The following is a 26,249-nucleotide window of genomic DNA, read 5'->3' on the forward strand; positions in this document are numbered from 1 at the left end:
TGTGTGTGGGTGTGTGTGTGCATGTGTGAGTGTGTGTGTGCATGTGTGTGTGGGTGTGTGCATGTGTGTGTGGGTGTGAGTGTGTGTGTGTGCATGTGTGTGTGTGTGTGTGGGTGGGTGTGTGCGTGTCTGGGTGTGTGTGTGCAAGTGTGTGTGCCTGTATGTGTGTGTATGAGTGTGTGTGTGTGCATGTGTGCATGTGGGTGGGTGCACATGTGTGTGTGGGGGTGCGTATGTGTGTGTGGGTGTGTGTGTGTATGTGTGTGGGGTGTGTGTGCATATGTGTGTGTGTGTGAGTGTGGGTGTGTGTGGGTGCGTGTGGGTGTGTGTAGTGTGTGTGTGTGTGGGTGTGTGTGTCTGTGTGTGTTTGTGTTTGTGGGGTGTGTGTGTGGGGTGGGAGTTGTGTGTGTGTGCATGTGTGTGGGGGTGCGTGTGTGCATGTGTGTGTGTGGTGTGTGTGTGTGGGTGTGTTTGTGTGTGTGTATGTGTTTGTGGGGTGTGTGTGTGTGGGGTGGGGTGTGTGTGTGGGGGGTGGGGGGTGTGTGAGTGTGTGTGTGGGGGTGTGTGTGGGCGTGTGTGTGTGTGGGTGGGTGTGTGCGTGTCTGGGTGTGTGTGTGCAAGTGTGTGTGCCTGTATGTGTGTGTATGAGTGTGTGTGTGTGGATGTGTGCATGTGGGTGGGTGCACATGTGTGTGTGGGGGTGCGTGTGTGTGTGTGCATGTGTGTGTGGGTGTGTGTGTGTATGTGTGTGGGGTGTGTGTGTGTGAGTGTGGGTGTGTGTGGGTGCGTGTGGGTGTGTGTGGTGTGTGTGTGTGTGGGTGTGTGTGTGTCTGTGTGTGTATGTGTTTGTGGGGTGTGTGTGTGGGGTGGGAGTTGTGTGTGTGTGCATGTGTGTGGGGGTGCGTGTGTGCATGTGTGTGTGTGGTGTGTGTGTGTGGGTGTGTTTGTGTGTGTGTATGTGTTTGTGGTGTGTGTGTGTGTGGGGTGGGGTGTGTGTGTGGGGGGTGGGGGGTGTGTGAGTGTGTGTGTGGGGGTGTGTGTGGGGTGGGGGTGTGTGTTTGTGTGTATTTGTGGGGTGTGGGTTTGTGTGTGTGGGGTGTGTGTGCATGTGTGTGTGGGGTGTGTGTGCATGTGTGTGTGTTTGTGGGTTGTGTGTGTATGTGTTTGTGGGGTGTGTGTGGGGTGGGTGTGTGTGTGTGTGTGTTTGTGGGGTGTGTGTGTGGGGTGGGGGTTGTGTGTGTGGGGGGGTGGGAATTGTGTGTGTGTGTGTGGGGGGTGGGAATTGTGTGTGTGTGTGTGGGGGGGGTGTTGGGTTGTGTGTGTGTGCGTGTGTTTGTGGGGTGTGTGTGTGGGGGGGTGGAAATTGTGTGTGTGTGTGAGGGGGTGTGTGTGTGGGGTGGGAGTTGTGTGTGTGTGTGGGGGTGTGTGTGTGTAGGGTGGGAGTTGTGTGTGTGTGGAGTGGGGGGGTGTATTTGTGGGGTGTGTGTGGGGGGTGTGGGGGTTGTGTGTGTGGGGTGTGTGTGTGTGCGTGTGTATGGGGTGTGTGTGTGTGCGTGTGTATGGGGTGTGTGTGTGCATGTGTGTGTGGGGTGTGTGTGCATGTGTGTGTGTTTGTGGGTTGTGTGTGTATGTGTTTGTGGGGTGTGTGTGGGGTGGGTGTGTGTGTGTGTGTTTGTGGGGTGTGTGTGTGGGGTGGGGGTTGTGTGTGTGGGGGGGTGGGAATTGTGTGTGTGTGTGTGTGTGTGTGTGTGGGGGGGTATGTGTGTGTGTGGAGGGTGGTAATTGTGTGTGTGTGGGGGGGGGGTGTTGGGTTGTGTGTGTGCGCGTGTGTTTGTGGGGTGTGTGTGTGGGGGGTGGGAATTGTGTGTGTGTGTGTGGGGGGTGGGAATTGTGTGTGTGTGTGTGGGGGGGGTGTTGGGTTGTGTGTGTGTGCGTGTGTTTGTGGGGTGTGTGTGTGGGGGGGTGGGAATTGTGTGTGTATGTGAGGGGGTGTGTGTGTGGGGTGGGAGTTGTGTGTGTGTGGGGGGGGTGTGTGTGTGCAGGGTGGGAGTTGTGTGTGTGTGGAGTGGGGGGGGTGTATTTGTGGGGTGTGTGTGGGGGGTGTGGGGGTTGTGTGTGTGGGGTGTGTGTGTGTGCGTGTGTATGGGGTGTGTGTGTGTGCGTGTGTATGGGGTGTGTGTGTGCATGTGTGTGTGGGGTGTGTGTGCATGTGTGTGTGTTTGTGGGTTGTGTGTGTATGTGTTTGTGGGGTGTGTGTGGGGTGGGTGTGTGTGTGTGTGTTTGTGGGGTGTGTGTGTGGGGTGGGGGTTGTGTGTGTGGGGGGGTGGGAATTGTGTGTGTGTGTGTGTGTGTGTGTGTGTGGGGGGGGTATGTGTGTGTGTGGAGGGTGGTAATTGTGTGTGTGTGTGTGTGGGGGGTGTTGGGTTGTGTGTGTGCGCGTGTGTTTGTGGGGTGTGTGTGTGGGGGGTGGGAATTGTGTGTGTGTGTGGGTTATGTGTGTGTGTGGTGGGTGGGAATTGTGTGTGTGTGTGGGGGTGTGTGTGTGTAGGGTGGGAGTTGTGTGTGTGTGGGGTGGGGGGTGTGTATTTGTGGGGTGTGTGTGGGGGGTGTGGGGGTTGTGTGTGTGGGGTGTGTGTGTGCGTGTGTATGGGGTGTGTGTGTGCATGTGTGTGTGGGGTTTGTGTGTGTGTACGGGTGTGTGTGCATGTGTGTGGGGTGTGTGTGTGCATATGTGTGTGTGTGTGTGTTTGCGTGTGTGTGTGGGTATGTGTGTCTGTGTGTGTATGTGTGTGTGTGTACGAGTGTTTGTGGGGTGTGTGTGTGGGGTGGGAGTTGTGTGTGTGAGTGTGGGTGTGGGTATGTGTGTCTGTGTGTGTATATGTGTGTGTGCAAGTGTTTGTGGGGTGCATGTGTGTGGGGTGGGAGTTGTGTGTGTGAGTGTGGGTGTGGGGTTTGTGTGTGTGTGTGTGGGGGTGTGTGTGCGTGTGTTTGTGGGGTGTGTGTGTGTGGAGTGGGAGTTGTGTGTGTGAGTGTGGGTGTGGGGTTTGTGTGTGTGTGTGTGGGGGTGTGTGTGTGTGTGTTTGGGGTGGGGTGTTCATGAACTCTATATTGTTTCTTTGTTTTGTGGCTGCCAGCAAGAAAATGAATCTCAAGTTTGTATGTGGCATACTTACTTTGATAATAAATGTACATTGACTTTATTCTGCTCCCGTGAAGTGCTTGCAGTTGACTAGGGCAATAGATATTTGATAATATGTCTATGACAGTAGAAAATCACAATAAAATGTTTTAAATGAAAATTATGGAATAACAAAAATAGGGCATTCTAAAAGCAGAAGGGAACAAAGGAATGCTTCTACACTTTGTGAGGCAGCTCTACTCTGGGTTTGGCTCTGTTCACTTGGAATCACAAATCACAAAATAAGATAATAGCTCCATTGCTGGATGCTGCACTACTCACATTACGAAACACAAACTGAACTGAGAAAAGATGATAAAAAGTTCATTATACAAGTTGGCAGCTCTTTATTGCAGTGAGGTATCATGTAATGCAATTTATTTATGAATCACTGTTTAACCATTGATTGGCAATACAACATTAAGGTTGCCAAGTATATTGTTTATAAATAAAGTTGATTATTTATTCAATATTACATGGTTAAAGTTTTATTCGTAAAAGAACATTAATATTCAATAAAAAAGAGAAATAAGCTGAGAGTATTTACCAGCGGATCATGCATTTTCTGCAAAAAGATGGATAGAGAATCTTGGATAAAATAATAAAAACTTCTACAAAACTAGTAGTTTATTATAAAATATCACAAAGATTATTAGGGTTTTCTGACTTGTTATGGCTTTCCATTTAATGGGACAAATTTATGTTTAGGAGATTTATAAAAGGACTACCATCAGTGCTCTTATACAAGAAGTTCTTTTGATCTATCTTTGACTTTATTCAGTCTTCAGGCTGAGAATAGATAAACCTGAAATAATTCTCAGCAGAGGAACTGGTAACACATATAATGTAAGGATAGTCGTTGATCACACCAAATCACCAGGACAGAAAGATGAGAAAATCTTTTCACATGATCCAACCAGCAGCATACGTAGGCAGTGGCAGCTAACCCAGCCTTATTACAGCTCAGGGCATTGGAGTTTGGAGTTCAATCGTGGCATCCTCTGGAAGGGACTTCTATATGTCCTCCCCACGGAATGCGTGGGTTTCTTCAGGATTTCTGGTTTCCTCCCACAATCCAAAGACATACTAGTTAGATTAACTGATCATTGTAAATTGTCCAGCGATTAGGTTAGGGTTAAAATTGGCGTTGTCAGGGATTACTGGGCGACATGTCTCAAAGGGCTGCTAGGGCAAAATAGCGCTCTATCTCTTAAAAAAATAACACAAAATGTTGGAGGAACTCAGTGGGTATACAGCTTTAGATTTCCAGCATCTGCAGTTTCTTTGGTCTCCTTATTATTCAATGACACCCGTCTTGAAAGAGGTTCCCTGGGAGCTTCAGGTCTTTCAGACTCCATCAATGTCTACCACACATGGCAAAGAATTTCCACGTGCTCCTGCATTCTGCTTATGATTTAGTTTTGAGAGGCAATGTCCATTCTATTTCATACATAACTTCAGATTGTCACAGGAGGGTGAGGAGTGTCATTACTGCACCTGTGACCCAGTTTCAATTCTGCCGCTGCCTATAAGGAGTTTGTCTGTCCGCATTCCAAAGGCATATGGGTTAAGGCTGGTGAGTCGTGGAATGCTACATTGGTGCTGAAAGCATGGTGACGCTTGCAGGCTGACGAGCACAATCCTCACTGATTTGATTTAAAGCAAATAACGCATTTCATTGTATGTTCCGATGTACATGTAAAGCTAATCTTTCTTTCTTTCTCTGTCCACAATGCTACAGGTTACAGCTCTTCAAGTACATACTCAAATACTTGTTAAATTTAGTGTGTCTTGCTGGCTCTACTGTCTGTTGAGGCAGTGAGTTCCAGACCACCTGTGTGATAAAATACTTCGTCATTTCCCCTCTGGTCTTCTACCAATACTGCCTAGTTTTTGAGAGTAATTCCTTCTCAAATACTCTACCTTGGGGGCACAATGATGCTGGAATCTAGACCGTCCATCGATGAATTGTATTGAATTGACTTGATTACTTACATCCTTCATATACATGAGGAGTAAAAATCTTTATGTTACGTCTCCGTCTAAGTGTGTAACGTGCAATTTATAGTAATTTATAATAAATAATATGTGCAACAGGACAGTCAATACAACATAGAAATACAGTTGTGGCATGAATTAATCAGTCTGATGGCCTGGTGGAAGAAGCTGTCCCGGAGCCTGTTGGTCCTGGCTTTTATGCTGCGATATCTTTTCCCGGATGGTAGCAGCTGGAATAGATTGTGCTTGGGGTGACTCAGGTCCCCAATGATCCTTCGGGCCCTTTTTACACACTTGTCTTTGTAAATGTCCTGAATAGAAAGGTCTTGACCTGAAACGTCAACTGTCTATTTCTCTCCATAGATTCTGCCTGAGTTCCTCCAGCGATTTGAGTATCACTCTACCCAGGCCTTTCTTAATTTTGTACATCTTAATTCAATTTCTCAGCTTTTCCTCCCCCACTTCACCAGAATGATAGACCAAGGCAAACTGCCCCAGCCTTTCCAATCTTTCCCCAATGCCAAAATGTTTCCATTTCCGGAAACAAAGAACTCATACATTCCTCATACTCTGGTTACTGGACAGCAATCTAACTCATGTGTTGCAATGTAAAGCAGTTCCGTGGATTACAATTCATACAGGTTGTGAGGTAAACTTAATGTTCTTGACGGTGTTCCTTGGTTTCGTGACAATGACTCTTTTCTGCAGTTACTTCCCTCTCCCATAAGACCAAGTGGGTCATATAGACCCTTGGCCCAATCGTACCTGGCTCACTTCCCAGGCATTGTCCAGCTGTGTGGTTCAGTTTAGAGATAAGTTTTATACTTACTACCTTGGGTTAATATTTACTAACAAGCTCCTTAGAGCTCGCTTGCTCAGAAGGAGTTGAAGGCCACATCCCATTTAAGCAGCTTGGTTGAAATTGAAGCTGGGGCCTGAGTGATGTCAGAGAGGTCTGATATGTTTATATTAACAAGGTCTAGCTTGAAAGAGTAGCTCTGTCATCTGTTTGTGAGCAGACAAAGAATTGTTCCAGTTCCCAGCTGCTCCAAGGGATAAGTAATTTGCATTACTTTAATTGTGAGTATTTGATTGATCAAGTTAAAATTTTCCTGCTTGTAAAGCCAAGTTGTATGTTTAAAATATTGTACTGCTGACAGGTGCAGCAGACTGTTTGCTTCTCCTGTTAAATTTACACGAGTCAACATCAACCTAATGTCATGTGTGATTGATCTAAAGACTTTGGTACATCGACATTGAGTCATTCAATGAACTTGGAGTGCTGCATTGGATCTGGAGTAAAGTGTGGAAATGTATAGGATATAGTGGAAACATTTGTAAAGGATTGAGAGTCATTGAATGGTTTATTGTACATAATTTTATTTTTGAATAAAGAACATTTTGTTAATAAAAAAAATATTATTCTGTTCTCCTTACATTTGTGTACAGGAAATGACATTAAACAAATCCTGAATCTTGAATCTTGAGAAGATTATTAACGTATCAGTAAACTTTAAGCATTGTGTTGTAATCATTTGCACAAACTCTCAGCATTGATGTTTTCAGTGAGGTCCATCAGATTTGGGAATGAAACTAAGAAAAATAGTGGAGGATATAGTTTCTACTGAACTCCCCTTCGATTTACAGTATTAGTGTTGATCTTACATTATGTCTTCAGGTCAGGTATAATTGGAAATGTTTCTACATTTAGTCCACTAAACATTTAATTTGGTTTTCTTTTCTCCAATGAATTGCATGCAACCTTTAATCATTCGATGAGACTAACTCAACAGAGACTGAGCTGGAGATTGGACTTGTATGACTTGCTTTCACACTAAATGAAAGGCACCAGGCCTTTGAGAAAACCCAATTGAAAATCTCCATGGCAACATTCACATCTTCCTGTTTATTCAGCTAGCACTTTTTTTTTCAATGTGTATTATATTACAATGAACTAAATTCACCTCCAAAACCTGAACTAAGGATGGGCAGAACTTTATAAACACTAAATCATCCATACCTTTTTCCCCAGCATTTTAAAAATAATTTCAGCAAAGAAAAATTTGGAAACAGGTATGGAAATGATTATTATCCTGAGACTGGAACTGAATTAATTTTGGTGATTTTTGTAGCACAAAATCCTTTTGGTTCAATGTTGTTAATCAAGGAAGGAAATTTACCATTCTTGTCTGCTTTGGCCAGACCTACTTTCCTTATCCCATTTGGCTAAAGAATGGTACCTCACCTTCCAGAAAGGTAAAACCATAAGACGTACGAGCAGATTTAGGCCATTTGGCTCATCGAGACTGCTCCATCATTCACTCATGGCTGATTTATTTTCCCTCTCAACTCCAACAATTCACTCAATTCTGGGAAATAGACTTTGCCAGAGATCTCAGAAATAAGCCATCCAACTCCTCGATCCTTTAGCACCTATTTGCATTCTGTTTTTGTGGGGCAATGCTTCACACTTAGGGAGGAAACTGGACATCCATGAGGATCAAAGATGGAAAATGTCAGCTATTTAAAATTCCTTGGTGTTATCATTTCAGAGGATTTGTCCTGGATCCAGCACATAAGTGCCATTATAAAGAAAGCACAACAATGCCCCTATTTTCTTAAAAGTTTGCAAAGATTCGGTATGTCATGTAAAACATTGACCAACTGTGGTGGAGAGTATATTGACTGGTTGCATTAAAGACTGATATAGAAACACCAATGCCCTTGAATAGAAGAGCCTCCAAAAATTATGGCCCAATCCATCATGGGTAAAGCCCTCCCCACCACTGAGCATTTCTGTCACAGGAAAGGGGCATCCATCATCAAGGACCCCCACCACCCAGGACATGCTTTCATCTTGCAGCTGCTATCAGGAAAAAGATTCAGGAGCCAAATGACCCACAACAGCAGATTAGAAACATAGAAACATAGAAAACCTACAGCACAATACAGGCACTTCGGCCCACAAAGTTGTGCCGAACATGTCCCTATCTTAGAAATTACTAGGCTTACCTATAGCCCTCTATTTTTCTAAGCTCATGAACCTATCTAAAAGACCCTTTAAAGACCCTATCGTATCCGCCTCCACCACCATTGCCAGCAGCCCATTCCACGTACTCACCACTCTCTGAGTAAAAATACTTATCCCTGACATCTCCTCTGTACCTACTCCCCAGCACGTTAAACCTGTGTCCTCTTGTGGCAACCATTGCAGTCCTGGGAAAAAGCCTCTGACTATCCACATGATCAATACCTCTCATCATCTTGTACACCTCTATCAGGTCACCTCTCATCCTCCTTCGCTCCAAGGAGAAAAGGCCGAGTTCACTCAATCTATTCTCATAAGGCATGCTCCCCAATCCAAGCAACATCCTTGTAAATCTCCTCTGTATCTTTTCTATAGTTTCCACATCCTTCCTGTAGTGAGGTGACCAGAACTGAGCACAGTACTCCAAGTGGTGTCTGACCAGGGTCCTATGCAGCTGCAACATTCCATCTTGGCTCCTAAATTCATTTCCACAATTGATGAAGGCCAATGCACCATACACCTTCTTAACCACAGAGTCAACCTGCGCAGCTGCTTTGAGTGTCCTATGGACTCAGACCCCAAGATCCCTCTGATCCTCCACACTGGCAAGAGTCTTACCATTAATACTATATCCTGCCATCATATTTGACCTACCAAAATGAACCACTTCACACTTATCTGGGTTGGTCTCCATCTGCCACTTCTCAGCCCAGTTTTGCATCCTATCGATGTCCCACTGTAACCTCTGACAGCCCTCCACACTATCCACAACACCCCCAACCTTTGTGTCATCAGCAACCTTACTAACCTATCCCTCCACTTCCTCATCCAGGTCATTTATAAAAATCACAAAGAGTAAGGGTCCCAGAACAGACCCCTGATGATCCACTGGTGACCGACCTTCTTGCAGAATATGACCCGTCCACAACCACTCTGCCTTCTGTGGGCAAGCCAGTTCTGGATCCACAAAGCAATGTTCCCTTGGATCCCATGCCTCCTTACTTTCTCATGGGGTACCTTATCAAATGCCTTGCTGAAATCCATATACACTACATCTACTGCTCTTCCTTCATCAATGTGTTTAGTCACATCCTCAAAAAATTTGATTAGGCTCGTAAGGCACGACCTGCCCTTGACAAAGCCATGCTGACTACTCCTAATCAAATTATTCCTCTCAAAATGTTCATAAATCCTGCTTCTCAGGATCTTCTCCATCAGCTTACCAACCACTGAGGTAAGACTCACAGGTCTATAATTTCCTGGGCTATCTCTACTCACTTTCTTCAATAAAGGAACAACATCCTCAACCCTCCAATCCTTTGGAACCTCTCCCGTCCCCATTGATGATGCAAAGATCATTGCCAGAGGCTCAGCAATCTCTTCCCTCACCTCCCACTGTAGCCTGGGGTACATCTCATCCGGGCCCGGCGACTTATCCAACTTGATGCTTTCCAAAAGCTCCAGTACATCCTCTTTCTTAATATCTACATGCTCAAGCTTTTCAGTCTGCTGCAAGTCAGCACTACAATCACTAAGATCCTTTTCCATAGTGAATACTGAAGCAAAGTATTCATTAAGCACCTCTGCTATTCCCTCTGGTTCCAGACACACTTTCCCAATGTCACACTTGATAGGTCCTATTCTTTCACATCTTATTCTCCTGCTCTTCACATACTTGTAGAATGCCTTGGGGTTTACCTTAATTCTGCCCGCCAAGGCCTTCCCCTGGCCCCTTCTGGCCCTCCTAATTTCCTTCTTAAGCTCCTTCCTAGTAGCCTTATAATCTTCTAGATCTCTAACATTACCTAACTCTCTGAACCTTTTGTAAGATTTTCTTTTCTTCTTGACTAGATTTATTACAGCCTTTGTACACCACGGTTCCCGTACCTTACCATAACTTCCCTGTCTCATTGGAATGTACCTATGCAGAACTCCACACAAATATCCCCTGAATATTTGCCACATTTCTTCTGTACTTTTCCCTGAGAACATCTGTTTCCAATTTAAGCCTCCAATTTTCTGCCTGATAGCCTCATATTTCCCCTTACTCCAATTAAATGCTTTCCTAACTTGTCTGTTCCTATCCCTCTCCAATGCTATTGTAAAGGAGATAGAATTACGATCACTATCTCCAAAATGCTCTCCCACTGAGAGATCTGACACCTGACCAGGTTCATTTCCCAATACCAGATCAAGTACAGCCTCTCCTCTTGTAGGCTTATCTACATACTGTGTCAAAAAACCTTCCTGAACACACCTAGCAAACTCCACCCCATCTAAACCCCTCGCTCGAGGGAGATGCCAACAATTAGGGAACATTTATTACTCCTCACCCATCAGGAGCTAACTTCACTTTTCCCACAACCTACGGATTCACTTTCAAAGACTCTTCATTCATTATTGTAGTTCACAAATTGGACATTGATCCTCAAGCCCCAGAAGCAGCTCTTGCCTTTGAACTCTGGCTTGCATGCTTCCAATCATACTTGGAAGAGATTCCCGTGACTGAGCCTGCTATCATGCACAAAATCCTCCTCTCCAGAGTCAGTCGGAAGATATACTCCCTTATCAGGAACCTGCTGACCTACCAAGGGGCACTGGACGCCCTCAAAAGACAGTGCCTGCAGCCGGTGAACACCGCCTACGCAAGACATCGCTTAGCGACGTGGCGGCAGCGGGCCGGAGAGTCGAGCGCTGAGTTTGTCCGGGCCCTACAGACACTCGTGCGGGCCAGCGACTGCTGGGGACTGATGGCGGAACAGCATGCGGAGCTCCTGGTACAAGACACCTTCGTTATGGGGATCAGGTCAGTGTACGTGCGCCAGCGGCTGCTGGAAAACGCCGATCTTACCTTACGCTCTGCGATCGAGCTGGCCGACACGCTGGAGGTTGCTCTGCACAATGCTGACGCTGTCCAGCCGCACGATCTCCCGCTGGTCCCATGGACGCTGCAGACCCCGCCACCTGCCGGCGAATCGACCACAGCTGCTGCCAGTCGCAAGTCTGTGCACTCCCCGCAATCGACCACAGCTACTACCAGTGGCAAGTCCGCGCAGTGTTACTCCTGCGGACTTGAAAAGCACCCCGAAAACACTGCCCGGCCCGAGAAGCGACCTACTCCAGCTGCGGAAAGAAGGGCCATTTCGCCAAGGTCTGTAAGTCTGAACCACGAGCGGGGTTGGGCAGCGCTGCGTGTGAGGCATGGGGGCCACCGTCCTGGTCGCCGCCATCTTGCCTGCCCGCCTCGTGCGAGGCATGGGGCGGCCATCTTGGTCGGTGCCACCTCGCCCCGCCTCCGACCCACAGGTGCTTACCGGGCACCAAGACTGCGATTCCACTCTGGCCTCCGCAACCCTCGACCAAAGCGCCCCACACCAGCTTGCAAGGTCAATGATGGACATCCTGGTGGAGGGGCACAGGACTAGCCTCCTGTTTGACATGGGCAGCACTGAGAGTTTTATTCACCCGGACACGGTGCAACGCTGCGGACTCATGACACAGCCGGTAAGCCAGAGGGTCACCATGGCTTTTGGGTCGCATTCCACAGACATCCGGGGGGGGGTTGTGTAGCGACATTGGTGGTGCAGTGCACAGAATATCGGGACTTTGTCTTACTGGTCATACCTCAACTGTGTGCGCCTGTGCTATTGGGGCTGGACTTCCAGAGCCACTTAAAAAGTGTGACTATGGTACATGACGGTGGCCCCTCTCACCACTCACTGTCAGGAATCCTCAGTTTTGTGGGACTTCGTCATATACCCCGCTACTGACCACACACACACACCGACCCGCACATCCCACCCAGCACCATGCCAACAGCTGCACTACTGACACCACTTGCAGCCTCTCCACCCTCAAGATCCCTCCCCCACCGCTGTTCGCCAACCTGACCCCCGACTGTACACCTGTGGCAACTAAAAGCAGGAGGTACAGCGCGGGGGACAGGCCTTCATTCAGTCGGAGGTGCAGCGGCTGCTCAGGGAGGGGATCATTGAGCCAAGCACAAGTCCTTGGAGGGCCCAGGTGGTTGTTGTTCGGACCGGGTAGAAAAATAGGATGGTCGTGGACTATAGCCAGACCATCAATAGGTTCACGCAGCTTGACGCGTACCCCCTACCCAGCATTGCGGATATGGTCAACCAGATAGCTCAGTACAAGGTGTACTCGACAATAGATCTGAAATCTGCTTATCACCAGCTCCCCATCTGCCCGGAGGACCGTCCCTACACCGCCTTCGAGGTGGGCGACAGGCTCTATCACTTCCTGCGCGTCCCCTTCGGTGTCACGAATGGTCTTCCAGAGGGAAATGGACCAGATGGTGGACCAGTGCCAACTGAAGGCCTCATTTCCATATCTGGATCACATCACCATCTGCGGTCACGACTGGCCGGATCACAACACCAACCTCCAACGATTTTTCCAAGTGGCCAAAGCCCTGAACCTTACCTATAACAGGGACAAGTGTGTGTTCGGAACCACCCGATTCGCTATCCTTGGGTATGTCATGGAGAACGGGGTCATTGGCCCTGACCCCGACCGTATGCGCCCCCTGTTGGAACTCCCTCTTCCCACCACTCTCAAAGCCCTCAGACGGTGCCTGGGCTTCTTTTCCTATTACGCCCAATAGGTCCCTCATTACACAGACAAGGCCCGCCCCCTGGTCAAGTCTACCACATTTCCCCTTTCAGCCGAGGCCCGCGCGGCCTTCAGCCGCATTAAAGGGGACATTGCCAAAGCAACGATGCATGCGGTGGACGAGACCATTCCCTTCCAAGTAGAGAGTGACGCCTCCGACTTCGCGCTGGCTGCTACCCTCAATCAGGAAGGCAGGTCAGTAGCATTCTTCTCTCGTACCCTTCAAGGCCCTGAAATTCGGCACTCCGCAGTGGAGAAAGAAGCCCAGGCCATAGTGGAAGCTATTAGGCACTGGAGGCACTATCTCGCCGGCAAAAGGTTCACCTTGCTGACCGACCAGCGCTCAGTTGCGTTCATGTTCAGCAACTAACAGCGGGGCAAAATCAAAAATGATAAAATGTTGCAGTGGAGAATAGAACTCTCCACCTACAATTATGATATCCTGTACTGGCCTGGAAGGCTCAATGAGCCCCCTGATGCCCTATCCTGGGGAACATGTGCCAGTGCACAGCTCGACCGGCTATACACCCTCCTTGCAGATCTTTGCCACCCGGGGGTCACCCGATTTTACCATTTCGTGAAAGCCCGGAACCTGCCTTACTCCCTTGAGGACATCAGGATGATGACCAGGGACTGCCAAGTCTGCGCTGACTGCAAACCGCACTTCTACCGTCCTGAAAAGATAGATAGATAGATAGATAGATAGATACTTTATTCATCCCCATGGGGAAATTCAACTTTTTTCCAATGTCCCATACACTTGTTGTAGCAAAACTAATTACATACAATACTTAACTCAGTAAAGAATATGATATGCATCTAAATCACTATCTCAAAAAGCATTAATAATAGCTTTTAAAAAGTTCTTAAGTCCTGGCGGTAGAATTGTAAAGCCTAATGGCATTGGGGAGTATTGACCTCTTCATCCTGTCTGAGGAGCATTGCATCGATAGTAACCTGTCGCTCTTATCAAGGCCACCCGTCCCTTTGAGCGACTGAGTGTTGACTTTAAGGGCCCCCTTCCCTCCACCGACCGCAACGTCTACTTTCTCAACATTATCGACGAATACTCGTGGTTCCCCTTTGCCATCCCCTGCCCTGACACCACTGCCACGTCCGTCATAAAAGCCCTGCGCCAGCTCTTCACTCTGTTCGGATATCCCTGCTATATCCACAGTGATAGAGGGTCCTCCTTTATGAGTGACGAGCTGCGCCAGTACCTGCTGGCTAGGGGCATTGCTACTAGTAGGACCATGAGCTATAATCCCCGGGGAAATGGACAGGTGGAGAGGGAGAATGCCACAGTGTGGAAGGCCACACTTTTAGCCCTTAAGTCAAAAGGGTTGCCGGTCTCTCGCTGGCAGGAGGTCCTCCCCGAGGCACTCCACTCCATCCGCTCCCTGTTATGTACGTCCACCAATGCCACCCCTCATGAGCGACTCTTTTCTTTCCCCAGGAAGTCTGCCACTGGGACCACCCTACCGGCTTGGCTGACGTCCCCAGGGCCAGTGCTGCTCCGGAAACATATGAGGAGCAATAAATATTCCCCGATGGTCAAGAGGGTTCACCTACTTCATGCGAACCTCCAGTATGCCTACGTGGTCTTACCTGATGGGCGGGAGGACACGGTCTCCGTCCGCGACCTGGCGCCCGCAGGAGCAGCAGACCACTACCCTGAACACTCCACGGTAACTATGAACCCTGTACCCACCAAGTTGTATACCCACCTGACACCGCGCGCACCAAGCCCTACACAGACTCCTCACGACACTCCCGTACCGGGCGCCTCGCACACGTGTGAGGGATCACTGATGCCTAGTGGGCTGACACCTCCAGTTAGGCCGGAACCAGCACAACCACCGTCTCCGTTGCAATCACCACCGGCACCTGTGCAATCACCGCCGGTGCTACGTAGATCGCAGCGACAGATCACCTGATAGACTTAACCTGTAAATATACTTGTAAGAAACTTCGCCCCATGAGGACACTCTTTTAAAACAAAGGGAGGGTGAATGTGGTGAACTACATTTACCTGTCTGGACACGCCCCCCCCGCTGACTGCTCCTGTGGCTCCTCCCACAGACCCCTGCTGACAGCTCCTGTGGCTCCTCCCACAGACCCCCCCCCCCGCTGACTGCTCCTGTGGCTCCTCCCACAGACCCCCCCCCCCGCTGACTGCTCCTGTGGCTCCTCCCACAGACCCCCGCTGACTGCTCCTGTGGCTCCTCCCACAGACCCCTGCTGACTGCTCCTGTGGCTCCTCCCACAGACCCCTGCTGACTGCTCCTGTGGCTCCTCCCACTGACCCCTGCTGACTGCTCCTGTGGCCCCTCCCACAGACCCCCTGCTGACTGCTCCTGTGGCTCCTCCCACAGACCCCCTGCTGACTGCTCCTGTGGCTCCTCCCACAGACCCCCTGCTGACTGCTCCTGTGGCTCCTCCCACAGACCCCCTGCTGACAGCTCCTGTGGCTCCTCCCACAGACCCCTGCTGACTGCTCCTGTGGCTCCTCCCACAGACCCCTGCTGACTGCTCCTGTGGCTCCTCCCACAGACCCCCCCCCCCGCTGACTGCTCCTGTGGCTCCTCCCACAGACCCCCGCTGACAGCTCCTGTGGCTCCTCCCACAGACCCCCTGCTGACTGCTCCTGTGGCTCCTCCCACAGACCCCCTGCTGACTGCTCCTGTGACTCCTCCCACAGACCCCTGCTGACAGCTCCTGTGGCTCCTCCCACAGACCCCTGCTGACTGCTCCTGTGGCTCCTCCCACAGACCCCCGCTGACTGCTCCTGTGGCTCCTCCCACAGACCCCTGCTGACTGCTCCTGTGGCTCCTCCCACAGACCCCCGCTGACTGCTCCTGTGGCTCCTCCCACAGACCCCCGCTGACTGCTCCTGTGGCTCCTCCCACAGACCCCCGCTGACTGCTCCTGTGGCTCCTCCCACAGACCCCTGCTGACTGCTCCTGTGGCTCCTCCCACAGACCCCCGCTGACTGCTCCTGTGACTCCTCCCACAGACCCCCGCTGACTGCTCCTGTGACTCCTCCCACTGACCCCTGCTGACTGCTCCTGTGGCTCCTCCCACAGACCCCTGCTGACTGCTCCTGTGGCTCCTCCCACAGACCCCTGCTGACTGCTCCTGTGACTCCTCCCACAGACCCCTGCTGACTGCTCCTGTGGCCCCTCCCACAGACCCCCTGCTGACTGCTCCTGTGACTCCTCCCACAGACCCCTGCTGACTGCTCCTGTGGCTCCTCCCACAGACCCCCGCTGACAGCTCCTGTGGCTCCTCCCACAGACCCCTGCTGACTGCTCCTGTGGCTCCTCCCACAGACCCCTGCTGACTGCTCCTGTGGCTCCTCCCACTGACCCCTGCTGACTGCTCCTGTGGCTCCTCCCACAGACCCCTGCTGACTGCTCCTGTGGCCCCTCCCACTGACCCCTGCTGACTGCTCCTGTGGCTCCTCCCACTGACCCCTGCTGACTGCTCCTGTGGCTCCTCCCACAGACCCCTGCTGACTGCTCCTGTGGCTCCTCCCACAGACCCACTGCTCCTGTGGCTCCTCCCACAGACCCCTGCTGACTGCTCCTGTGGCTCCTCCCACAGACCCCCTGCTGACTGCTCCTGTGGCTCCTCCCACAGACCCCTGCTGACTGCTCCTGTGGCTCCTCCCACAGACCCCTGCTGACAGCTCCTGTGGCTCCTCCCACAGACCCTGCTGACTGCTCCTGTGGCTCCTCCCACAGACCCCTGCTGACTGCTCCTGTGGCTCCTCCCACAGACCCCCTGCTGACAGCTCCTGTGGCTCCTCCCACAGACCCCCCCCCTGCTGACTGCTCCTGTGGCTCCTCCCACAGACCCCTGCTGACAGCTCCTGTGGCTCCTCCCACAGACCCCCTGCTGACTGCTCCTGTGGCTCCTCCCGCAGACCCCCTGCTGACTGCTCCTGTGGCTCCTCCCACAGACCCCTGCTGACAGCTCCTGTGGCTCCTCCCACAGACCCCCTGCTGACTGCTCCTGTGGCTCCTCCCACAGACCCCTGCTGACTGCTCCTGTGACTCCTCCCACAGACCCCCGCTGACTGCTCCTGTGGCTCCTCCCACAGACCCCCGCTGACTGCTCCTGTGGCTCCTCCCACAGACCCACTGCTCCTGTGGCTCCTCCCACAGACCCTGCTGACTGCTCCTGTGGCTCCTCCCACTGACCCCTGCTGACTGCTCCTGTGGCTCCTCCCACAGACCCCTGCTGACTGCTCCTGTGGCTCCTCCCACAGACCCACTGCTCCTGTGGCTCCTCCCACAGACCCCTGCTGACTGCTCCTGTGGCTCCTCCCACAGACCCCTGCTGACTGCTCCTGTGGCTCCTCCCACTGACCCCTGCTGACTGCTCCTGTGGCTCCTCCCACAGACCCCTGCTGACTGCTCCTGTGGCTCCTCCCACAGACCCCTGCTGACTGCTCCTGTGGCTCCTCCCACAGACCCCTCCTGACTGCTCCTGTGGCTCCTCCCACAGACCCCTGCTGACTGCTCCTGTGGCTCCTCCCACAGACCCCTGCTGACTGCTCCTGTGGCTCCTCCCACTGACCCCTGCTGACTGCTCCTGTGGCTCCTCCCACAGACCCCCTGCTGACTGCTCCTGTGGCTCCTCCCACAGACCCCTGCTGTCTGCTCCTGTGGCTCCTCCCACAGACCCCCTGCTGACTGCTCCTGTGGCTCCTCCCACAGACCCCCTGCTGACTGCTCCTGTGGCTCCTCCCACAGACCCTGCTGACTGCTCCTGTGGCTCCTCCCACTGACCCCCTGCTGACTGCTCCTGTGGCTCCTCCCACAGACCCCTGCTGACTGCTCCTGTGGCTCCTCCCACAGACCCCCTGCTGACTGCTCCTGTGGCTCCTCCCACAGACCCTGCTGACAGCTCCTGTGACTCCTCCCACAGACCCCCTGCTGACTGCTCCTGTGGCTCCTCCCACAGACCCCCGCTGACTGCTCCTGTGGCCCCTCCCACAGACCCCTGCTGACTGCTCCTGTGGCTCCTCCCACAGACCCCCTGCTGACTGCTCCTGTGGCTCCTCCCACAGACCCCTGCTGACTGCTCCTGTGGCCCCTCCCACAGACCCCCTGCTGACTGCTCCTGTGGTTCCTCCCACTGACCCTGCTGACTGCTCCTGTGGCTCCTCCCACAGACCCCCTGCTGACAGCTCCTGTGGCCCCTCCCACAGACCCTGCTGACTGCTCCTGTGGCTCCTCCCACTGACCCCTGCTGACTGCTCCTGTGGTTCCTCCCACAGACCCCTGCTGACTCCTCCTGTGGCTCCTCCCACAGACCCCCGCTGACTGCTCCTGTGGCTCCTCCCACAGACCCCTGCTGACTGCTCCTGTGGTTCCTCCCACTGACCCTGCTGACTGCTCCTGTGGCCCCTCCCACAGACCCCCGCTGACAGCTCCTGTGGCTCCTCCCACAGACCCCTGCTGACTGCTCCTGTGGCTCCTCCCACAGACCCCTGCTGACTGCCCCTGTGGCTCCTCCCACAGACCCCTGCTGACTGCTCCTGTGGCTCCTCCCACAGACCCCCTGCTGACTGCTCCTGTGGCTCCTCCCACAGACCCCCTGCTGACTGCTCCTGTGGCTCCTCCCACAGACCCCTGCTGTCTGCTCCTGTGGCTCCTCCCACAGACCCCCTGCTGACTGCTCCTGTGGCTCCTCCCACAGACCCTGCTGACTGCTCCTGTGGCTCCTCCCACTGACCCCTGCTGACTGCTCCTGTGGCTCCTCCCACAGACCCCCTGCTGACTGCTCCTGTGGCTCCTCCCACAGACCCTGCTGACAGCTCCTGTGACTCCTCCCACAGACCCCCTGCTGACTGCTCCTGTGGCTCCTCCCACAGACCCCCGCTGACTGCTCCTGTGGCCCCTCCCACAGACCCCTGCTGACTGCTCCTGTGGCTCCTCCCACAGACCCCCTGCTGACTGCTCCTGTGGCTCCTCCCACAGACCCCTGCTGACTGCTCCTGTGGCTCCTCCCACAGACCCCTGCTGACTGCTCCTGTGACTCCTCCCACAGACCCCTGCTGACTGCTCCTGTGACTCCTCCCACTGACCCCTGCTGACTGCTCCTGTGGCTCCTCCCACTGACCCCCGCTGACTGCTCCTGTGGCTCCTCCCACAGACCCCCGCTGACTGCTCCTGTGGCTCCTCCCACAGACCCCCTGCTGACTGCTCCTGTGGCTCCTCCCACTGACCCCCGCTGACTGCTCCTGTGGCTCCTCCCACAGACCCCCGCTGACTGCTCCTGTGGCTCCTCCCACAGACCCCTGCTGACTGCTCCTGTGGCCCCTCCCACAGACCCCCCGCTGACAGCTCCTGTGGCTCCTCCCACAGACCCCTGCTGACTGCTCCTGTGGCTCCTCCCACAGACCCCTGCTGACTGCTCCTGTGACTCCTCCCACAGACCCCTGCTGACTGCTCCTGTGACTCCTCCCACAGACCCCCTGCTGACTGCTCCTGTGGCTCCTCCCACAGACCCCTGCTGACTGCTCCTGTGGCTCCTCCCACAGACCCCTGCTGACTGCTCCTGTGGCTCCTCCCACAGACCCCTGCTGACTGCTCCTGTGGCTCCTCCCACAGACCCCTGCTGACTGCCCCTGTGGCTCCTCCCACAGACCCCTGCTGACTGCTCCTGTGGCTCCTCCCACAAACCCCCGCTGACTGTGGCTCCTCCCACAGACCCCTGCTGACAGCTCCTGTGGCCCCTCCCACAGACCCCTGCTGACTGCTCCTGTGGCCCCTCCCACAGACCCCCCTGCTGACTGCTCCTGTGGCTCCTCCCACAGACCCCTGCTGACAGCTCCTGTGGCCCCTCCCACAGACCCCCTGCTGACTGCTCCTGTGACTCCTCCCACAGACCCCCTGCTGACAGCTCCTGTGGCTCCTCCCACTGACCCCTGCTGACTGCTCCTTGGCTCCTCCCACAGACCCCCGCTGACTGCTCCTGTGGCCCCTCCCACAGACCCCTGCTGACTGCTCCTGTGGCCCCTCCCACAGACCCCTGCTGACTGCTCCTGTGGCCCCTCCCACAGACCCCTGCTGACAGCTCCTGTGGCCCCTCCCACAGACCCCCTGCTGACTGCTCCTGTGGCTCCTCCCACAGACTCCGGTATAAAGGCGATTGGAGGCACTGCTCCTCCCTCAGTCTCCAGGATGTTGTGTGGTGGTCACTTGCTGCTGATGGTGCTTTCTTCCAGCCAATAAAAGCCTACCTTGACTCACGTCTCCGAGAGTTATTGATGGTGCATCAATTATCATTGCTTATTTATTAGTATTTTGACTTTTTCTCCTGTTGTATTTGCAGGTGGTTGCCTTTTGCATGTTAGTTGTTTATTCAACCTGTTGGGTGCAGTCTTCCATTGCTAATATTGTGTTTCTTGTATTTACTGTGAATGCCCACAAGAAAATTAATCTCAGGCTAGTATATGGTGACATAGACATACTTTGATAATAAATTTACTTTGATCTTTGAACTGAATGTCAAGGATAGGTGGCCAGATTCCCCTTGCTGGAAATAGTGGCAATAATGCTGTTTACCATTTATCAGCCCATACCTGAATGATATCTAGGTCTTGCTGTCATTAAGCATAGGCTGGTTCTCTTGATTAGGAGTGGCTAATGGAATTAAGTGTTGCATAATCATCAAAGAACATTTCCTCTTCTGAGTTAATCACGTGGCAGCTGAAAATGGTTGTGCTCAGGACACTGTCCTGGGAAACTCCCACAGTAATTTCCTGGGGCTGGGATGATTAAAAACCACCACCTTCTTCCTTTATATGATCCTTTGTACTGTTGAGGCATCAGCTGGAGCAAGAATTAGGCCTCATGCTGCACATGCCTATTGCAGGCATCCAGGAGGGGAGATGCCATGGTGCTGCAGCGCACTGCCCTGCTGGATTGGAGCCTGGCCCCTCCCATTGGTGCTACTCTCCAGTGTTCATGCAGGGAATTGTGTGCATGCATTTGTCTGTGAACCCAGGGAACTATAAGATTTTTTAAATGTGACTGTATGTTTACTGCTATCTTATAGGAGCTCTATCCATCTATCATATATAAGAGAGCAGTATGTTTACTTCCTGTAAGATAATGGTGCACTCGGATACAGCAGCTTCTATGGATCCAACCAATGGTGTTATTGTCTTATTTAAATGTATTTGTTATGATCGCAAGTCTCTGCTGGGCATTAGAACTTAAATTACCTGTTGGTGGAGAAACTGAGGAGTTGGACTTGGTTTGGATCATGGTGCTGTCTACATCACGGAGGCATTGGTGTGTGAAGGCACTGTGCGGTCTAACAGCCAGTGATTGTCACAGTTGTTTCTTCTTGTGATTGCAACATCTTGTTGGACATGTCAATGTGAGATGCTGCAAGACTGTTTATTGGCAGACAATGGGTGTGGATGGTGAGGGAGCTGCATGACCTCAGTCATGGTGAAAGGTAAGCCTCGAACCGTGGTGACACCACCCAGGAGAGAGCTGTCGGAATCGGTCTGCTCCACTGGAGTGCTGGCTGGGGTCGGTGCTGCCCTTCTGTGTTCACTCAGTAGAAGTCTCTCTGTCTGTTTGTGTGTGTCTCTCTCTGTCTGTCTCCGTCTCTGTAGATTCCTCCTAGTCTGCAGAAGAGTTCCAGATTAGAACCCATTTTAAAATTTTCTCCTGTGTGTGTGTGTTTTGGCAGAGAAAGAGCAATTTTCATGCTGAATCTAATACAGGTAAATATATTCTAAAGAGAAAAAAGCCCTTACCCCGTTGCTGCTTCCCCAAATGGTAATTACACTGAGGGAATGGAAGCACTGTGCATAAGTTACTGCACAACCGATTTGGAATTATGAATTCAAAGACAACTATTCAACAGAATTTAATTCAATTTGAGTAAAAACCTGTAAAACCCATTGTGTTCAATAATCTCATCTGAGAAGGATGTTTGCTGGACATATCATCTGCCCTACACTTGACTCCTGTTGACTGTGGGTTTTAACTGCTTTCCAAAGAGGGCAAATTGGGATAGATGGACCTTTGCCAGTGATTTGCTCCCATGAATGGATAATAAAATTATCATAATTCAGTTATTGCTAAGTTAGTTCTGCCTTCATTAATAAAAATAAGTCCATTGTTGTGAAGTTAATTTAAGGATTAACAATAGAATGAATATAGACTTATCTTAATCGATATCCTTTATATTTTCCTTTTCTTTTCACTATGGGCCCATAATGTAGGTTAATTTCTTTGCCGAAATGGAAATACAAGGACATACAGGGAGCAAGTTGCTTTGTTTGTGTGTAGTTCTGCATTGTTTCTGCTGTATTCCTTTGTTCTACCCTGAATGCCTGCAAGAAAATGCATCTCAGGGTAGTATATGGTGGAATATACAGTACATACTTCGATAATAAATTTACTTTAAATGAGCTGTGTGCTCAAATCTGTCTAAGTATACAGTTCAGTTATAAGGACAGTGGACACTGGGGCTATTTCAGTCAACCTTGTCTGCTGCAACAGCAAATCAGGTACTTGGCCGCACGCTGTCTACCTGCCTGCAAGTACACTCCAGAAAAAGAGGCTCCGAGACACAGACAGGATGTTTGAAAGTAACTCCCACTATTATCCCTACTATATGCATTTCTTAATAATTTATTTAGGAGGTACAGATGCCTGAAGGCACATACTCAACGATTCAGGAACAGCTTTTCCCCTGAACATTAAACACTACCTCACTGCATTTTATCTTTCCTGTTTTTGCACTATTCTTAAGTTAACTATTTAATATCCATATATGTGCATTATAATACATTATTTTTATGTATTTATCATGTATTGCATTGTGCTGCTGCCATAAATTAACAAATTCCATGACATATGCCGATGATATTAAACCTGATTTCTGATTTTGATTCTGATATACACTCAGTGGCCATTTTATTAGGTATACCCATAAACATGCTCATTAATACAAATATATAACCAGCCAATCATATGGTAGCAACTCAATACAAAAGACCATAAGGTATTGGAGCAGGATTAGGTCATTCAGCTCATCGTCTGCTTCACCATTTTATCATGGCTGATCCATTTCCCTCTCAGCCCCATTCTCCTGCCTTCTCCCTGTAACCTTTCACAACCTGACTAATCAAGAATCTATTAGCCTCTGCCTTACACTTAATGATCTGGCCTCCACAGCCATCTGTGGAAATGAATTCCACAGATTCACCACCCTCTGGCTAAAGAAATTCCTCCTGAACTCTGTTCTAAATGGATGTTTCTTTAGTCTGTAGTTGTGCACTGTAGTCCTAGACTATAGGAAACATCTTCTCCACATCCACTCTATCTAGGCATTTCAGCATTCAATATGTTTCAGTGAGATTCCCCCTCAGTCTTCCAAATTCCAGCGAGGACAGGCCCAGAGCTGTCAAGTGCTCTTCATATGATAAGGTTTCAATTTTGGAATCATTTTTGTAAACCTTCTCTGAACCTATTCCAGTGCCAGTACATCCCCCAAACCTATTCACAATACTCAAAGTGAGGCCTCTGCATGACATGTTTTTTTCTCTACAGCCACAAAACTAAGAGTGTAGAGGCATAAAAGCATGCAGATATGGTCAAGGGGTGTAGTTGTTGTTCAGACAAACATTGGAATTGGAAAGAAATGTGATCTAAGTGACTTTGACCTTGGAAAGATTGTTGGTGCCAGACAAGGTGGTTTGAGTATCTCAGAAACTGCTGATCTCCTGGGATTTTCATGCACAACAATCTCAAGAGTTTACAGAGAAAAGTGCAAAAACAAAAAAAAGTCCAGTGTGCAGCAGATCTGTGGCAAAAATTCCTCGTTAACAAGAGAAATCAGAGGAGAATGGCCAGACTGGTTCACGCTGACAGTAATTCATATAAACACATGTCACAATAGTGATGTGCAGAAGAGCTTCTTTGAATGCACAACATGTTGAACCTTGAAGTGGATGGGCTACAGCAGCAGAAGACCATTAACATACACTCAGTGGCCACTTTATTAGGTGCGGGTAGTATTCAGTAAAGTGGATACTGAGTGTAAAATATATACAAAACACACTGAAGTTAATTCTAACTCTTTGTAGTGGTGTAATGTGCCATGGCAAATTGGTAACCTATTTTATATATTTCTCACATGGTGTCAATACACATAAAAGTTAACAATTCACCATCATCATTTAAAGATTTTAACACATAAACTTTCAGATATGATCTTCCATCATTGCAGAATAGCATATTTTGGAGTTGAGATTATTGTTGGGGTTCTCAGATTTCCACAGAAAATCTTCCCTGGAGAACCACATAAACAGTTATTGATTGGGGGAAGCTCTGTGGAAATTCAACTCCATTCTACTTAAGTTCACTGTAAGTAGCTGTCAGAAGAATTGGCATCCACACACACTGAGCAGCTATGGTGGTGGCACAGTAATAAATATTACTAGTGGGCTGGACAAACATTCCAGAAGCTCAAGTTCAAATCCCATCATGCTGGCTGTGTCAATAATCTGGAAATTGGGAAAAAACAAGTCTCAGCAGTGATTTCTGTAAAAGCCCACGTGGTTCATTAATATCCTTTGGAGGAAGAAATGCACTAGTCTTACCTGGTCTGGCCTGCATTTGACTCTAGACCAACTACCACATGTGGATGAACTCAGCCAGTTCCATCAGGGAACTATTGTCCTCAGTGTTAAGGACATTTTCAAAAGGCGATGTCGCAAAAAGGCAGCATCTATCAGTTAGGACCTCCATCACCCAGGACCTGTTCTCTTCTCATTGCTACAATCAAGGAGGAGGAACAGGAGCCCGAAGGCACACACTCAATGTTTCAGGGGCAGCTTCTTCCCACCACCATAGGTTTTTGAATGAACAGTGAACCCATGACCACTACCTTAGTATTTTTCCTCTCTTTTTGCACAACTTATTTAGTTCTATATATATAAATATTGACTGTAATTTATAGTGTTTTTATTATAGGTATTGCAATATACTGCTGCCACAAGGCAACAAATTTCATGACATATATCAGTGATGTTAAACCAGATTTTGATTCTGAATCTGAAATTGCCTAACAAGTCATTTAGTTGCAGGTTATATAGTTGCACCACCATCTCCCAAGGGCAAATGCTGACCTTGCGTATATCCCAAAAATCTAGTAGACTGTGTCATGTCTCATTCACAGAGTGCCAACATAATCACAATAAAGGAGGCGATATTGCTTTTCATAATGTTGGGACATTTTAAGGTACTTAACTAAGGTAATTAAATAATTTTGAAATGTTGTCACTGTTGAATTGAACCAGGCAATTTCCACATGGTAGGAATCTGCAAAGGACAGTGATCTGTATGTGTAATACTGTGCTTATCCAGTTGTAAGTAAGTACCGGTATGTGAAAATTGCTTAGGCCTGCAGATCAATGCAATTGGGTCAATTTCTGGGTTCTGTCACTCCACTCTGTAAAGTGATTGGCATTTCTGGTCACATGACAGACGTTGCCAATGGGGCAGTTTCGACACTGAACTCAATGACATTATGTAATTCCTTATCTCTAGCTCCATCAGTTTTGCCCAGGAAGTTAGGTCATCTTCTCAGAATAGATGTGATTTAAATCTGAAAGTCCCTGAGTATGTCCTAAACAGGTTTGGGATCCCATAATTTATTCTTTCCTTCAAAACTGTACTGACCAGTTTCCCTCTCCCACCCCCGCACCCACTCCAATCCATTGATCTCTGCCATGAGTAAGTTATTAGCCTTCAACACATTGAACCAGTGTGGATAACGTCACTCATGTCAACACTAAACTGATTCCACAAACTATGATCTCACTTTCAAGGACTCTGCAACTCATGTTCAGTTTGTCTCTTTTTGGACATTAGTTGCCTGCCTTGTTTGAATTGAATTGAATTGAATTTCAGTTTATTGTCATTTAGAAACCACAATTGCAATGCAGTTAAAAACTGAAACAACGTTCCTCCAGAATGATATCACAAAAGCACACGACAAAACAGACTACACCAGAAAATCCACATAACGTAATCCCCAAATCCAGAGTCTGGAGAGGCTGCTGCGTATTAATATCGCGCTACCATCTTAGTGCGTTCCCCGGAAAGGAGCTCCATGTGTGTATTGTTTCATTGATTCTATTCTATTTCTTTGTTCTACTGTGAATACCTGCAAGAAAATGAATCTCAAGGGAGTATATGATGAACTTTGATTTCTCACATGCTCCTCCCGACTTGTCTCCACAACTCAATTTATCATCTGACTCCAAAGGGGTCTCCAATCTGTCTCCAACTGACTGATGCCTTAATCTTGCCCTTCTTCAATTCCCCAATCCAAACTTTACTTTGACTTTAAACCCCAAACTGA

At 49.8% G+C, this 26,249-nt stretch overlaps 1 protein-coding gene across 6 annotated transcripts in view; it reads right to left on the bottom strand.

Moving 5' to 3' along the window:
* The window catches only part of lhfpl4a (LHFPL tetraspan subfamily member 4a), a 329,956-nt gene that overhangs the window by 86,124 nt on the left and 217,583 nt on the right, over positions 1 to 26,249 (bottom strand). The window contains exon 3 of one of the 6 annotated variants that reach the window (XM_073072857.1): positions 24,145 to 24,387. The exons of 4 other annotated variants lie outside the window; for them this stretch is intronic. In XM_073072857.1, coding sequence (XP_072928958.1) covers positions 24,380 to 24,387 — 8 coding nt within the window. In that variant the 3' untranslated portion in view covers positions 24,145 to 24,379. Of the gene's footprint in view, positions 1 to 24,144; positions 24,388 to 25,944; positions 26,052 to 26,249 lie in introns of those variants that run through there. One more of the 6 variants, XM_073072855.1, reaches the window with a different exon arrangement.

Source organism: Hemitrygon akajei, chromosome 19 (genome assembly GCF_048418815.1).
Source record: "Hemitrygon akajei chromosome 19, sHemAka1.3, whole genome shotgun sequence".
NCBI classification, from domain to species: Eukaryota; Metazoa; Chordata; class Chondrichthyes; order Myliobatiformes; family Dasyatidae; genus Hemitrygon; species Hemitrygon akajei.